The sequence below is a fragment of the Gymnogyps californianus genome, chromosome 3 (genome assembly GCF_018139145.2).
Source record: "Gymnogyps californianus isolate 813 chromosome 3, ASM1813914v2, whole genome shotgun sequence".
NCBI classification, from domain to species: domain Eukaryota; kingdom Metazoa; phylum Chordata; class Aves; order Accipitriformes; family Cathartidae; genus Gymnogyps; species Gymnogyps californianus.
In genome coordinates, this window is record NC_059473.1 from 36,947,462 (window position 1) to 36,963,659 (window position 16,198).

The 16,198-nt window shown below is 36.5% G+C and overlaps 1 protein-coding gene across 2 annotated transcripts in view; it reads left to right on the forward strand.

Annotated features, from left to right (window-relative positions):
* Positions 1-16,198, forward strand: part of HEATR5B (HEAT repeat containing 5B) — a 56,191-nt gene that overhangs the window by 24,876 nt on the left and 15,117 nt on the right. The window contains exons 20-31 of one of the 2 annotated variants that reach the window (XM_050894065.1): positions 565-734; positions 3,030-3,174; positions 3,324-3,328; positions 4,070-4,250; positions 6,117-6,368; positions 8,427-8,608; positions 9,718-9,786; positions 11,927-12,106; positions 13,422-13,659; positions 14,307-14,567; positions 15,547-15,674; positions 15,860-16,004. In XM_050894065.1, the coding sequence (XP_050750022.1) occupies positions 565-734; positions 3,030-3,174; positions 3,324-3,328; positions 4,070-4,250; positions 6,117-6,368; positions 8,427-8,608; positions 9,718-9,786; positions 11,927-12,106; positions 13,422-13,659; positions 14,307-14,567; positions 15,547-15,674; positions 15,860-16,004 (1,956 nt within the window). Of the gene's footprint in view, positions 1-564; positions 735-3,029; positions 3,175-3,323; positions 3,329-4,010; positions 4,251-6,116; positions 6,369-8,426; positions 8,609-9,717; positions 9,787-11,926; positions 12,107-13,421; positions 13,660-14,306; positions 14,568-15,546; positions 15,675-15,859; positions 16,005-16,198 lie in introns of both variants that reach the window. The other variant, XM_050894063.1, reaches the window with a different exon arrangement.

Sequence of the window (16,198 nt, forward strand, 5' to 3'; positions counted from 1 at the left end):
ATTTTTCTGTAATTCAAGATTTTTTTATAAACCTGATGCAGGTTAATTCTTAAAATAGAGTGGGATTATTTTTCAAATTAAATACTGTTCTTTTGAATGCTTGTCCTATTAGAGCAGTGCAACTCGTCTAATAGAGCTAACTAAAATCACTTGCGTACATGTATGCTAGCTTAAGTGTTATCTGATATTTTAGGAAATGGTTCACTGCATGAAATGTTGCCCATATGTATAGAATGAAAGAGACTTTCAAAATTTAAATTCAGATAATTTTACTGGTTTCATGTCCTGGGAAGATATTCTCAAAATATTTCTGACTGAAGATCATTGATCCAAAATTTCATTTGGACAGGACATTGTTTAAATGAGCTAAAAAAGAGATATTGAAACACCCTGTAGTGTTTCTTTGAAGTTGTGTAGATACTAATTTGCAGTAGGAATTCAGAAAAGTTGCATGTTAATCTGTGAACTCTGAAGCATTAAAAATTCTTGTTTCTCAAAGGTTTAAAGTCTACAGTTGTCATATAAAGATTTTGCTGTGTTAAGGATATCGTATTACATCATTAGGTAATGGAGCTACAATTTCAACAATCCGTTCTTCCTGTTTGGTGGGATGTGCAATCACACAAGACCATTCAGACTCGCTTGTTCAGGCAGCTGCCATATCCTGCCTTCAGCAGCTTCATATGTTTGCACCACGACATGTCAACCTGTCCAGTCTGGTTCCCAGTCTTTGTGTGAGTACAAAATGCATCCCTTTTGTTCCTCAAAGTTTTGTGTACTTGCTTAGTAGAGGACAGGAGAAGTACTTAGCAAGATGTCAAGGATACCCATATGTAATAAGCAAGTCACACTTGCAAAAACACTGGAGTGCAATAAAAGGTTGTCTGTCCCCAAGCCATTTTAGATCTTTTCAGAATGCTGCCCAAATTGAAGTCATAGGGTCTGATTCTCTTTCACCCTAGATAGCACAAGATAGCAAGCATTTATATATAATATGAGTGAGTAAAAAGATGCTGAAACACTCTGTTTCCTCCAACTGATTGCACACACAGAGGGAAGTGTGAGTGAGTTGCGGAAAGGTAGGAGATTTTGGATTTATTTTACCACTGTCAGCGTAGTAGATGCTGACATTCAAATTCTTGTGCTGCTGTTGTTAGCGTTGCTTTCTCCCTCCGTTAGTGTTCTGTCAGCAAGTCCTGGCTTAAGCCTGGAAGTGAGGCAGAGGCTGGAACCCAAAACATACCAAATACGACTATAAGAGGAAGGGTGTTAGAGGGTTCAGCAGTCCAATACTGAGAAATTTGAAAAGCTTCTCCCTCATGTCTATTAGATGTTTTGCAAAGTTGTTTGTGTCATTCTTTGTAGAACTGGTGGTTCTGTGTTACCTGAAGGAGTGCGATCATACTTACGTCAACACTGGACCTTTTTCTTCATCTGCCATCCAGACTTTCCCTAGGGCGTCCTCTCATTGTTACATGCTTCCCCCCCCCGGCATTGACCCTTGCTTCCCCCCCGACTCTGGAGCACTCCTGGGAGTGCAATCTGTCACTTGCCGTTTCACAAAATTTTGCATGAAAGGGGTGCAACGTACCCAAAAGTAGGTAGGCCCTTTTGTATGAATACTATGTACAACATAACAAACAATCCCTTTAGCCATTTACTCTGTAAGTACCAGTGGGTAATATTACAGACAACGAAGTTCATACAGGAATGACTTGTGCTGTTTTGAGAACTTTTCGCAGGGTTTTCTGCTGCCTCTTTCCTGTTCCTTTATGGTCCTCTGCTAAACAAAAGCTATTTTCCTTCTCTTTTTTCATATTCCTTACTTCCAAGTCATACTTAGTTTGATAAGTTTTCCTCTGAATTGTCTTGTGGATTTCTTTATACTGCAAATACATAGGTATGTAGGCAAGGTCTCCCTTACCCGCCCCATCAGGAAACTCTTCATTGCTTTCTAACTCACTTTTGAATGGAATTAATGCCAGGTGTCAAAATTAAACCACACAGTTCCACAATCTAGTTTCAGTACTTCTTCCTGCATTGGCTTCATGACCACTAGTTTGTTGTTTTGTAACTTAAAACAGGGACTACTCTTTCCGTTAATTAAATCCCCTAAATGTTCTGTGTTTTAGTTCCATTAAAACAACCTCAGTGTGATATTTAGAGGTTCTTTAAAGTCTGGGGTTTTTTTCAGGACTAAAATCTTGTGTATTCATATGTGGAATAAAGATCTACTGTTAAAATGCTTTATAAACTATACAGCCCTTTCATTTAGGAAAGCAATTTCCATCCACATAATAACCTAATACCAAGAAAGCAAATGTGTATTTGGTTTATTAAAAACAAATTCCCCAGGGTAAGTAAAGAATCAGAGTTTCTTAAAGAGCACTCTTCATCTCTTCCATGGTGGGAAAAACATACAGTTCTCTGTGCAGCTACTTCCTCTCAGGAAAATAGGGACCATGCACAATTCTTCTATAAGAAAAATATTTGCTTGTACTTGAGGTGATTCAAAAGGAATTAGAAGCCAATGTTGGTTAGCAAAGAAATCTGAAGCTGTCTTATTGAGAGGCACTTAGAAAAACTTACGCTATAAATTCTGTTACAAGTTTGAAATAAGTTTTTATGATAGCTGTCATGTGTCGTGCATCTGATGATGACTTTTTGTCTAAAAGAATGTGATTCACACCTGTAGCAGAATATGAGGTTGAGTAGCACTGAAGAGTGTAACAGATTGGGAAGTGTAATTAGTCTAAATCACACTGGTGCAGTAGTTCCAATATTTAAGCTCTTATCTCTTTAACCAGATAACAGCTGTCAGCTCTGTGTATGTCAGCTTTATTTTCATATTTGTACATTATAAAAAGTGCTTACTTCTGAACTTTCAAGATCTTGTAAAGGCCTTGGTACCCAGCAGCTCACACATGGGCACATAATTGAAAAGTAGAATGCTGTTAGTCCTTCTCAGTGCTGATTTATTGATATGGGGGTGCAGCATTTCACTCATCTGTAATGGTTCTGATTTTTAGGTTCATTTGTGCAGCTCCCACTTGCTCCTTCGCCGGGCTGCAGTTGCATGCTTACGACAGCTTGCTCAGAGGGAAGCAGCAGAAGTATGTGAATATGCCATGAGCTTAGCGAAAAATGCTGGAGACAAAGAAAACAATGGCATCAGTAAGTATTTCTTTCACGTGGCCTTTTTGTAACAGTTGAGTGCACATATGCGTGCGTATGTGTGGTTTGCCTTCGGAGAGGGGAAAAAAAACCCCAATACCACCCCTCAACAACAGAAAAAAAAAAAACCCTAAAACTGTCCCTTCCAGCTCCAGTAACTTATAATTTAGCTTTTTTTGAAGTTCAGACTTAAAATTCTCTGCCCCATTAAGACTGGCAATCAAATAGGGAATGCAGTGTATATACAGTGGAAACATTTTACAGTTTTTCTGGTATTTTAGGTCTTGCTCTTTTGAAAATTGACTTAATTGTATGCTGTTTGATTGAGATATCTGGTTGTGTTATATTCTGTTTGCAGCACATCTGCAAAGCCTGTGGACTTTGCCAGTTGGTTCAATTCTTACATGCATCATTTTATTCTGAAAACAGGAGACTCAACAGTGTTGATCAGCACAGTCTTCAGACAAACATAGAATTGTGAGCTTACTCTCGTATTAAATCACACCAGTTAAATCTGTCTCTGGAAAGATTCTTTAGAGTCCAGTACTATTAGGGGTTTTTACAAATTCATGGGGTATGTACCTTGAAGAGATAGAATTTTTTTTTTTTTTGAAGTAATACTAGGAGGTGTTATTTGCCTTGCAGAAAATAAATTAAATTAATTGCTGTGTTGAAATCTTTCTAGTGTTAATTCAGAAGAAATTCAGTAGCATCTTAGTGTATCATTGCCTGAACTATCCACACACAAATACACAATGTCCAATTCTAGTCTGTTATTCCCAATTTTAAAATTGAGTTACTGATTTCAGAAAAGGTTTCTCATTATCACTTTGCAGATATTAACCCTTTTGCACCAGGAGCTGGTTCTCGGCGAGATGCTCATTCCCGGCATCAGGGGGTTAATATAACAGAGACAGGCCTCGAAGGTGTCCTTTTTGGAATGTTGGATCGGGAGACTGATCGGAAGTTGTGCTCAGATATCCACGATACTCTGGGGCATATGCTTTCATCACTGGCAGTAGAAAACCTTTCTCACTGGCTAATGCTTTGTAAGGATGTCCTTGCAGCTTCCAGTGGTAAGTGTTCTACAGTGTTCTATAGTGTTCACATAAGCGACAGTATGTCCTTAGTATTAGCATCTTCTGGCAATATTTTTTTGGAGCTTGTCTTTTATCCTAGTTAAGACGTAGCTTATATTGTATATAGAACTTTGATTATAGTGTATTAAAACTTCCTTAGAAAGAAGAAATCATCAATGTTATGCTAAGTTTGAGAATATTGCTTTTAAAATTAAAAAGTTAGCTGCCTTAAAGTAGGATTTCCAGCAGAGAAGCAGTGTGATTATTACTCTGACATTTCAGTATCTTAGTGAAAGCAGACATATTCTTTTAGCCTTTATACATCAGGACCATACAGAAAGAAGAGTGCTGTACACACTCTGAGCTTTCTTTTATGAGGTTTTGTGAGTTACTGATGTGATGATGAGTTACCATGGTGATAAAACTTTTGCCTGTTGTTCAGCTTTGCAGACTTGTTTGCACAGATCTTGTCCTCTGAGACCTTATTCCTGTTTTTCAGCTTGTAGGATGGTTGTGACGCAGATTCTGCTCATTTCCCTTGCATTTATACTTGTTTATTGGCATACTGTGAGTTCATCCTGAAGCTCTTTCTAAATATTGCCAGCTTTACGTTTACTGATGAGTAATGCTACCAATGATTTCTTTATGCAATGTAGTTACCATATATCTGCCCAGTGAGAAAGACCTCATTTCCTGAGTTTGAAGTTGGCATGTCCTTTTCTTATTTCATGTGGGATGGGTTTTAAAGTTTTTAACATGGTTGTCCAATCTCTTATTTATTAGTAGGTGAAATAATATCTGAGAGAACCATATTTAAATAAATTTCTCTCAGCTGTACTTTAAGCCAGCAACTTAATTTTGAACTCCTTTGATCCAACTAACTGGCATATGAACAAAATCTGGTTTGCTTTTTAAGCAGAGATTTACACATCAGCCACATAAGGTCCTGGATGCCTTCTCAAAACACTCTTGTTGTGAATTGGCGTCATCCATGTTTGATTTGCCATAGCCTCTTTCTGTCTTTATTGAATGTCTTGGCTCTTCAGCTGCTTAAATTTAGACTTTCTAAGAAACATGCCTTAGTTGGGGTGGATTACTCTTGGAATAATTTCTTCTCGTTCTTCTCTAATTATTGCCAGAGGAATTTTTGTCAGTATCTTGGCATTTTGCTAATTTAGACCTTGTCATTGAGATTTTATGTTCTCATTTCTGAATAGTAGAAGTGTATATGCATGTTTGGGGAGTTGTTTTTTGTCCTTGTTTGGATTTTGGTTTTTTTAATGTAATCCCTCAAGTAATTTTATTTTCTAAAATGAAGTCTCACAGCCACACTTGGAGAAAAGAATTTTTTGAATGTTAAGCACATTTGTGGGTGCCATAAACTGCCTATTTGGCTGCGTATCTGTCCCATGGCATGGAACTTTGTAGTTTTGTTTCAGTTTAACATGCGCTCTAGCTTTTACTTGAAACAGGAGCTGAATAGTTCAAAGCCAAGCTGATTCTTTGGTTCTGAGCCTGGTAATCTCCTTACCCTGTTTATTGGCAATTTAATAGGTTAATTTTCAAAGCTGAGAAGTTTAGATACAGGATTCAGCTGTAGTTGGTATCTGTGGAGAATTAACATTACAGGAAATTATTTCATATCATTTAAGCCAAATAAAGGGTAATATAGCCCAGATTAGAAACCTTTCTTTTAGTGATATTCCTATGCCTTTCTACATTTTTCAAATGTTGTTGTTTCAACACAAGAATTAGTCTGTTTTGAATCCGAGTGTAAGGAAAGGCTTGAATATGTCCTTAGCTGTCTTCTGTGGATTGTAACAGTGGGATTTTTTTTTTTTTTTTAATTGTTCTCTGTTGTAGACATGAGCACTGCTGCTCCCTTGGGAGGAGGGAAGGATGAAGAATCAGAGAAGAAAGATGAGATGGACGATGATACAATGTTTACCACCTTGGGTGAAGAGGATAAATCCAAGCCTTCTGTAGCACCTCGTTGGGCAACTCGTGTGTTTGCAGCAGACTGTCTGTGCCGAGTTATCATGCTGTGTGAGAATGCGAACAAGGCGCACTTCGATCTGGCACTGGCTCGTTCAGCCAGACTTAAAAACCCAAAAAGTAATTATAGAATGTGCATGTTTTGTTTTTGTTTTTGATTTTTTATTTTATTTTTGACACCTCCTTACAGCTTAAGATTACACAACCAAGAAAAAAATATAAGCAGTTATCCTTTCATTCAAATGGTTAAAAACAAAGGAAATGGCCAGCAAAAGTCAATAAAACTGTAGTTGTAGAACCACTGCAGTTACCGTACTATGAACACAAATAACGAGGTTTGCTGGAGAATATAAATTCTGACAGACTGATCTGCTTGGGGAAAAAAACCCTTAGATTTGCAAACCTTTTCTCAAGTCTGAAATGGAAGCAGTAAACTTCTAGCTAAGGTTGAGCTGGGAACAGTTTCTGAGTTTAACGTAACGACAGCAATAAATTAGACTTCAGAGACTATTTTAGCGTCTCCAGACCGAAGGGATGCTAGGAAAGAAAAAAGAGATAAGACCAGGTAATTATTGCTGTGGCATTGGTTGTGGAGATAGGGATGTGGGAGGGAGTTACAATAAGACATGGACCCAGCTGCTTTATGAAGTTCATTCTTTTGGTATCCATGGGAGTGATGAATATTAGTTTTAAAGCTCATGTTTTGAAGATACTTTTATGAGTTAGAGGGTCAAAATTGAGAGGTCAGTGATGACATAGTTGTTTTGTGAAGAAGCATTTTTCTAACATAGCGGGAGGTTTCTGTCCTTGAGTTGTCCATGTGTATTTGTTCTGGTGCATAGTGATTGTTTGCTTTCACCCATGGGGTGCTCATGAGGACTTTGTGTATGTAGGATGAATATCATGAGCATCCTAGAATGCATGGGATTAATGGATTTTAGTGTCTATGTTGTTGAGGGTGTCTGTTATGATATGGACATTTATCAAGTCTTTGCTTGTGCTGCTTTGATGCAGTCTGGTTCCAGCACTGTGCATTGGTTTTGTGGGAATCTTGTTTCTGGCTTGATTTGAGGCTGAGGTCACTGTTTGAAGACCAAGAGGGAAGAGTTTTGGGAAAGTTTATTTTGAGGTGGCGTTGTATATAGAGAAAATCATGAAATAACTGCTACTTATAGGATCCTGCAGAGGATTGCATATAATAATCCTGAGAATTTACATCTCTGAGTTTATTTAAAGTGAACTTGATGTGTTTGGTATCATTGTAAAAAGGAAAACTCAGGAAACTTCTACTCCCTCAGCTTCAACTTCCAAAATATTTAAATTTTACTAACCTCTGTGATGGTCTGAAAAAGTAAGTGCAGACTTTACCACTTGTAGTTTTTAAGTGATTTCCAGTCTTTCTCTACTGACATGCCTCTGAAAAGTTTCAGCTACAAAAGAAACTTTTCTTTTTTACCTTGAGACTTGAAAATATGTAGAACTTTCATAATTTGTGGGTTTTGTTAGTCACCCTGGATATTATGTTTTTAAAGAATTTATTTTCGTATTAGTTGTACAACACATGGTAATTTCAAATTGAGAGTAAGGAAAGAAATAAAATGAATAAATAGAGAAGAATAATCCTTTCAGAAGTGTTACTGAGTTATGTATTGTTCTTTTCTGCATGTTGTCTGCTGCTTACTTACAGCCTTGGGTGTGGCTTTTGGGAGGACAACTAGAGGCATACTCAGTTTTTAGGTGTTTAAACTTGATGAGGTTTTCCTTTATCAGCAGGGGTCACTATAAGCATAGGACTCGAACAGGAATTGCCTTGAAGATTTTCTGTAGGTTTGTGGGGGATCACTAAAATTAGCTTTACTACATGTTCTAATCTCTTCTAAGCCACTCAGCCACATTTACATACTCTATTCAATGCAACTTCTGTATCATATTTCATTTTGTTTCAAATTTGTGCTTAATTTTGAAGGTTGTCTTAGGAATAAAAGTCCTTGTATCACTTGAGGGGGGGAAGAAAGAAAAATAGGTTACATTCTTTCCTGCCTTCTTCCATACCCTAAATGTGGACCTTTGAAAAAGAACAGATAAAGTTGGTACACGTCAATGAGGAAAATGTTACAAATACCTGTCATGTTTGCTATCTTTTAAGTTACTAAATAGTTCTTTCTGTTTTGTTCTAAGATGACTTCTTAGTACTCCATCTCTCTGACCTTATTCGAATGGCATTCATGGCTGCGACTGATCACAGCAACCAGTTACGAATGGCGGGTCTTCAAGCTCTTGAAGACATTATCAAGAAATTTGCATCAGTTCCTGAGCCAGAGTTTCCAGGCCATGTGATACTGGAGCAGTATCAGGCTAATGTGAGACCTCCTTTATAAGTTCAGGAAATTGTATATTTATGCCAATATGCTAGTATTAGCTTTGAGAACATTTTGTAACTTCAAAAGACGTGTGAAGAGATTTTTGTGTGTGAAAATGTACTGAAGGGACACTTTTATTTACCTCTTCAAAATTTATTTTTGTATCTCTTCCTATTTATTGTAATTTAGTAGCTGACAAAAGTAAAAATTCAGTAGCTGTTGATTCTTGAAAGCCAAATACTACAAGTTACATTTAATTTTTGGCGAGAGTGACATTTCATTTGTAGAATTAGGAATTGGTAAATAACGCTGATTCAGTTCCAGATTGAATCTCATAAATCTCTTTTCTTGGGAGTTAATGAATATACTTCTGTTTAAATGAAAACTACAAAGGTATAGGAATGGGAGGTGGGCAGCTGAAGATTTATTTTGGGGTATTATTGCTTTATTTTGTTGCATAGTTTAACTCTTTCACCTCTTTTGTCGTCAGTGTGTGTTCAAGGTCTCTGCAAATACTTTTTAAAGGCAGGCTTTCATCCTTTTCACTTCCTGCCTTTTTCTTCTTCCTTCTATAGTGCTGTAACTGTTGCTTCTGTCTCTTTGACTTGGTTCCTTTTGTTTCAGAAAAATGCTGCCTTATAACAACTGCCTAAAAGGCTTTTTTTGTCAGTATTTGTCATTTTGGGAACTTGATGCAAATCCAACCATAAACATTTGATTTCACTTCATTATTCCTTGGGACATCAAAGAGTCATTGGCTTCTTGAGCCTTAGCATAAATTGCACCTGTAATACTTTAATGATTAAAAGGATACTCATTAACAGAAGGAAGGTAATACCACATATTTGACAAAGGTAGTTGAGGCTTAAAAAGGCAATGGGCAAGTAAGAAAAAACTGGTTTAGGACTTTGTTGTTGTTGTTTAAAGAATACTATTGCAAATGTCTGCTAGACAGCAAGGATAAGTTTGAGGTGTAACTATAATGCCAAAATTGGCAATCTTGTCTTGCTTGTTCTGTATATGTGATTGAGCCTTAAACAAGGTGAGATGAACAATGTTGTGTCACTATTGTTTTAGTTGGATTTTTTTATTTTTCTTCCTATCAACAGGTTGGAGCTGCTCTGAGGCCAGCTTTTTCCCAAGATACACCCTCCGATATAACTGCAAAGGCCTGCCAGGTACAGAGGAAAATGTTCAGATAGTATAAGCCAAACTGATTTTCCTTCTCTTTGGAAGAAGGATGCAGAAGAGTAGTAGTAGCAAATGGCTGGAAAATTTTGTAAACGTAAGCCGTGATGTTTTTGCAACATCTTTTGAGTCTCTTAGTAATAAGTTTTGTTCCTCAGAAGTGCAGAAGTCCTTTTAGGGAGCTACATCAGAAAATATTTAGTCTTTCTGAAACTAGTTACGTCTTCATGTCAATTCTGCATTTGTTGCTAAAAGAAAAAAAAACCAACAAAACCAACCCTTGCTTAATAAGACCAATAGTACTGTATTTATTGAGATGCCTTTCAGTCCGATCAAATATTCGGATTACTGATAATTTACCTTTAAACACTAAACTTCCATTCAGATTAATACTCTATTTTAGATTTTTAGAAGATCTGAGCATTCTCATTACAGTCATAGTAACCACCTCTCAGTGAAAATTCAGTGAAAGATTTTTTTTGTGTGTGTGTGTGGTTTTTTTTCTTGTGTGTGATCTTGTGCTACTTTAAAACAGCTATCAGCAACATAGCTGTGGTAGTATCTGGTGTGTGGTTTACACAGCTAAATTACTACTGTAGTTTAAACAGCAGTTTAACTAGCTATGCAAACATCAGTTTTAAAACGATAACTTTGTGTATGTGAGTTTTGTTTAGTAAATCTTGGTCCAGCAGGACTGTGATTTTGTGTTGTTGTTTTATACTCTTAATTTCCAGCAAAACTTGTAAGGATAGATCAAATATGGCATGATTTGGTATCTGTACATGGGAAAGAATGTGCTCATCTTACCTTACAGAATGTTTCTGTGCTTTTAAAGCTAGATGAAGAGGCAGTTTGTGTGAAAACATGTAACATCCCTTATAACTTGTCAAAATCTTCCCTATTCAACCAGTTTCAAAGTGGATGTGTGCACTTACAGGATCAAATGGTTGGAGATTAGGTTTGGATATTTAACTCTCTCTAGAAGTTACATGGACAGAGATGAGCTGCACTGAATGAGTTTGATGCTGTTATAGTTTTATGTGACTACTGAAACAGCTGTTGACTTGTCCAGCAGCAGGAGTGAAGCTGGTCTTAGTCCTACTGCGAATGAATTACGGATTTGTGACAAACTTTCAACAGCCTTGTCCTGTGCACCTTCGGGACACTTTTTGTGTTTGTGTTTACTTTAAATATGTCCATCATTCCAGATCATGAGAGGCCCTTCTCCAAAGGCTTTCATGGAACTGGTTCTCTAAAAGTAAAATCAGTAAATTGGAGATAGGACAAAAATGCCATGAAAAAAGAGTTTGTAAAACCTGAACCGCTTGAGTTCTGTGTGGTTTTTTTGCTTCTGTTCCTCATCCTGGTAGAATCACCACCAGAATCAAAGCAACTCTTCTGAAAGAATTTGTCCCTTTTTCTTTTAGTAGAAAAGCAGGTGCACCAGAATTCTTTTATTGCCTGTGTTATGTCTGGATGTGAATGTGTTTCAGAGGATGAATGCCAATGTATAGCACTAGACAGGAGCAGCCGATCTGTATGATGTTTGTATTTCTGTTTGGGTCCATTTAATTCAAATGAAAAGTGGGGAGACACCCAACTGTCTGTCCACCATGTCTTGTATTGATTGTTCTAGATCTAGAACTGTTGGTTCCAGATCAGAGCCCAGTTGTTTAAAGATTTTTATTTCACTCATTTCTAGGTGTTTTCTTGACATTAATGATCTTGAAAGCTTCTTATTAGTATGGAGCCTTAATATATAACGTGAGAGGTGTGGGTTTTTAAAGATGTACTTTTATTGACTGCTGTCCAATATGTTCTTCACAGTGAATGCAAATGGAGGATTAAAACACTATTTTAAATATTATCCATGTATCTATTAAGTTCCATTGTAACACGCTTTGCAAATACAGCCTTTGTAACCACTCACCTGAGCAATCCTGTTATCATGGGTAAGGAGAGAAAAAGGAAAACCTCGGATTTTTTTTATATTAAGCAGGAAGAGAGCTGCTAAGTTTTTTGTGGTGGTTGTTTTGGTTTTTGTTTTCTTAAGGATATTTTTTTTTTTTCCATTTATAAGGTTGTTCGTTTTTTTGCTAGTTTAGAATGATTCTAAACTTTGTTGTCTAGGTATGTAGCACTTGGATAGGAAGTGGGGTTGTAAGTGACCTGAATGATCTCCGCCGAGTTCACAACCTTCTTGTCTCTTCCCTGGATAAAGTGCAAGCAGGAAAGGGATCTTCAAGCCAGCTTTACCGAGAGAGTGCGACTACCATGGAAAAACTTGCAGTTCTGAAAGCATGGGCTGAGGTAAACATTGACCATTAAAACTTTCAAAGTTTGAAAAGGTTTTGCAGTGTAATAGCAGCCTCACACCTCACTGGCTGTTCGGCCAGTGAGCCTTGCACCTGCCCTCCTTCTTACCGGTTGCAATTCCAGTCCTGGGATGTTTTTCATCTCTCTATCTTTCTGTGTTCCTTTTTCTGCCATTCTGTTGATCCATATTTACAGTGAGACTTGATTGTTCTTTGTTTTCCTGCACTTTTCTGTATTAAAGTATACATTCATACCCTATCAGATTTTGATTTTTCTTCTATGTTATTGCTCTTAAACTTAAAAAAAACAAAAACCAAACAACCTTAAAATATATTCTGGGAAAATATTGCAGTTAATTAACTAGGAGTTTGTCAAAGTGTTCATAATAAATTACAGGCTTAATGTAGATATTGTTGGGAATGGCTGGAATACCAGAAATCTTCAACTATTTACAAAAGACAAGTTAGCACTACTTACATTGCCTTGCTTCCTGAAATGTTACTTGCATGCTATAGAGCTCTACATATAATTACACAAATGGTATTTTGGTTTCTCTTAGTGTAGTATTTAAAGGTTTGGGGTTTTTTTATTAAATTTTCTTGGAAGTTACTTTTGAGATTACAAAGGAAAGTATTAACATTTCAGCTGTGTAATGTTAATCACCTCATACTGTACTTTTCAGCTTTGATATGGAGCATCTGTTGTGTGAAGACACTCATTTCTATTCTATTTCTTTTCTAAAAATGCTTATTTTTACTGTATTTTTCTGATATTTCTGCTTATTCCCATATTTATCTAAGTTTTTGAAAATCCTTTTATCCTCTCGTAGCATTTATCAAAGACAAACATATAAATGTTCTTGTATTCATGTAACACATTTAAAGCCATTTTCATGTCTTTATGATACCTAGTCTGCTCCCAGAAAGTGACAATTACTCTAATTTATCTAGTAGCTCTTAATGTAGGTCAAAGAAATCTTTGCAATAAGGATGCATTGATTTAATGAAATCAGTTATTCAAATCAATATGTCTATGTAAAGCAGCAGTAATTGACACTTTTTAAGGAAAAAAGTGTGTAGCCAGATTGTTTTAGGAAAGTGCCATTTATGCCCCTAAGTGTTATATACTGGTAGAAATAAAAGAAAAAATATTTAAATAAAATGTAATTGTATTGCAAATGTCTTTTTCTCAGTCATTTTCTGGTGAGTTGTCTGTGTATGGAATCTGTTACTTGCACATGGGAAAGGCTGCTGCTTTTTTTCTTTTTAGGATCTCACAGCATGTACTTTCATGTCTGTTTTTCTTCTAGGTGTACGTTGTTGCCATGAAAATAAAGAAAGAAGCAGAGACCAAACCAAAGCGTGTTTTAAAGAGCACAGAGGAGGATGAGGATGATTTTGGTACTGTAGATGAGTTGCCACCAGACAGTTTGATAACACTTGTACAACCTGAGCTGCCTGCACTTAGCCGTCTCTGGTTAGCTGCACTGAAAGATTATGCTCTTTTAACTTTACCAGCTGAATTTGCTACCCAGCTTCCACCAGATGGTAAGCACTGGAAATTCGTTTTGTGTTGTTGTGAAAAACAGAAAGAAACCCTTAGCTGAGACTTCAAAATTATTCTATAAATTACTTGGCAGGCGTGTTTTTTATGCAAGTGACAAATTCCTGCCTATGTGTAATAGGATTGTGTGTTTGAAGTTTGAGTGTGCTTTTTTCCTTCAATCTGCAATGAAGATATTCTTTATCTGGATCACAGAGATCATTAAAACCATCTTTGTAGAATTAAGAATACTTCTGCACCTCTAATACTTTGATATCAAATGCAAAAAGATGTTTACTATAGGAAAAACATAGCCCATGAGATTAGAGCGGATACTGTCTTATAATATTTTACTGAGTTAAGAATGAGGGTTCTATATGAAAAATGCTGCAAGACCTGATGACTTTGCCTGCCTCTCTTGCTCTCTGCTTACTGTTCCATCGTGGCCATTGCAGTTTCTTATGAGAGGTACTGATGTGGCTCCTTCACAGGGAGAATCGGAATGCACTGTCACTAACAGGGATTACATATGAATATGTACGTGATTAAAACACACCCAGAGTAAATGAACTAATAAATTCAGAGTACGTGCTTTTTGTCTTATTATTTGCAGAGAATTTCAGAATTTACCTTTGCTTTGCTAATTTAACAGGGGGAGCATTTTACACTCCAGAAACAATTGATACAGCTAGACTGCATTACCGAAACTCCTGGGCTCCCATACTACATGCAGTGGCGCTTTGGCTAAACAGTACAGGATTTAACGCTTCAGAGTCAACAGAAGAGACTGCTGCAGCAATGCCCAATTCACAGAAATGTGCTACATCCATTATGTTAAACCAGACACCTGGAACTCCACCTACCACTAAATCTTTGCTGGAGATAAACAAAGATAGAATGCACTTAATTTTGGGTAAGAGTTACAAGTTTAGAGTTCAGTAGCAGCACATTATGGTACGAAATGGTATGGGAATAAGAAAAGATACTTTGCTTGAAATCTGGGAAGTTTAAAATGCATCACATGTCTGGACATTAATGTTTCAAAATATCTCTGTTTCCTCCTCTCCGTATCTCTGCCTTCTGTGTTCTTTATAGCTTTGACAGAATATTTGTCAGTGTGATTATTGTGATTTTTATAGACAAGTTGTGTATCTAGTTTATTTATGTAATTGAATAAAATGAGTAGGAACTCTTCTACACTGTAATATAATTCAGATGACACAAAATGTTATGTTTCAAAGACACAAAAGCTATAAGGTTAATTAAAATACATACCCTCATAAAAACACAGTTCAGTAGAGACTGATATTTGACAAGTCACATGGAGTAGCTTTTGCATCAGTTTTTCATCTGTGAGTAGCACTCACTGTTTCCATTTGTTGTTATCTAACAGCTTTAAGAGGTGGATGTGATCACTTATTCTGAGGAATTCCAACAGTTTGCTGAGATACACAGATATTTAAAACCAGAATTAAGTGCCATATGTATAATATGAATATTGCATAATTTTTGAGGCTTAACTTCATCTCAGTTATCTTTACATTTTAAAAAGTTCAATAAAATAAAACTCAGTTTGCAATTGAAAGATTCAGAAGTCTGACTTACAGATCTTTAGCACAAAGTGTGGATTTCCATTCAGTGATCGAAGTTGCTTGCTGTCACTGTTTATTATTTTTCCTGCCAAATTTTGGGGAAGACATGATGCAGAAGAGAAAGCAAATACAATTCTGCTGCTTCTAATACATAAATTCTCTTTTCCTTTAAAGGAAGAAGAATTGAGAAAAACATGTATCTTTCTCAAGTTGTTAAGAATCTGCTATACTTATAAACAAATTAAACCAACTTGATTTTATGATGATGTGAACATTCTTTTTAATTATTGCTCTTTTCAGGTGTTAGTATACAGTTTCTGTGTTCCCCACGACCTGAAGAGCCTGTTGAGCATGTTACTTCTTGTTTACAAGCACTTCATACTTTATTGGATTCCCCTTGTGCCAGGATCCATATTGCAGAGGATCAGGTACTGTATGAGCATGTTGTAACAATCAGCTTTTTCTAAGTCTTGGTCTTTCATCTGTGATGATTACAAAAGCTGTAATTATTTTTGTGTGAGAAAAGTATTTGCTCATCATAAGCAAGTGAAATAACAATTAGGAATTGTTAAGTCCTAATTAATTTTTTTATATGTATTTTGTTTTACTGTAGCTCCTTGGTGTTGAACTCTTGAGTGTGCTTCACCGACTCCTCCTGACCTGGGATCCTCCTTCAGTCCAGCTACTGGTTACAGGAGTTGTCCAGCAGATAGTAAGAGCAGCTCAAGATTATTTGCAGGAAAAAAGGAACACCCTAAGTAAGATTTTGAAAACACGGCTTGCTTTGCAGAGTAAATAAGCAACAGGTTTTCATATTGGGAAAGGAATTCAAATACATTAGAGTATGGTTACACTGAGGAAAATGCTGTGTATTCCACAGATACTTTTGATGTATTCATTATCTTACCTGCTGATTTCTTAACTCTTCTAAGATGTAGTTTTTCTTCCTCTG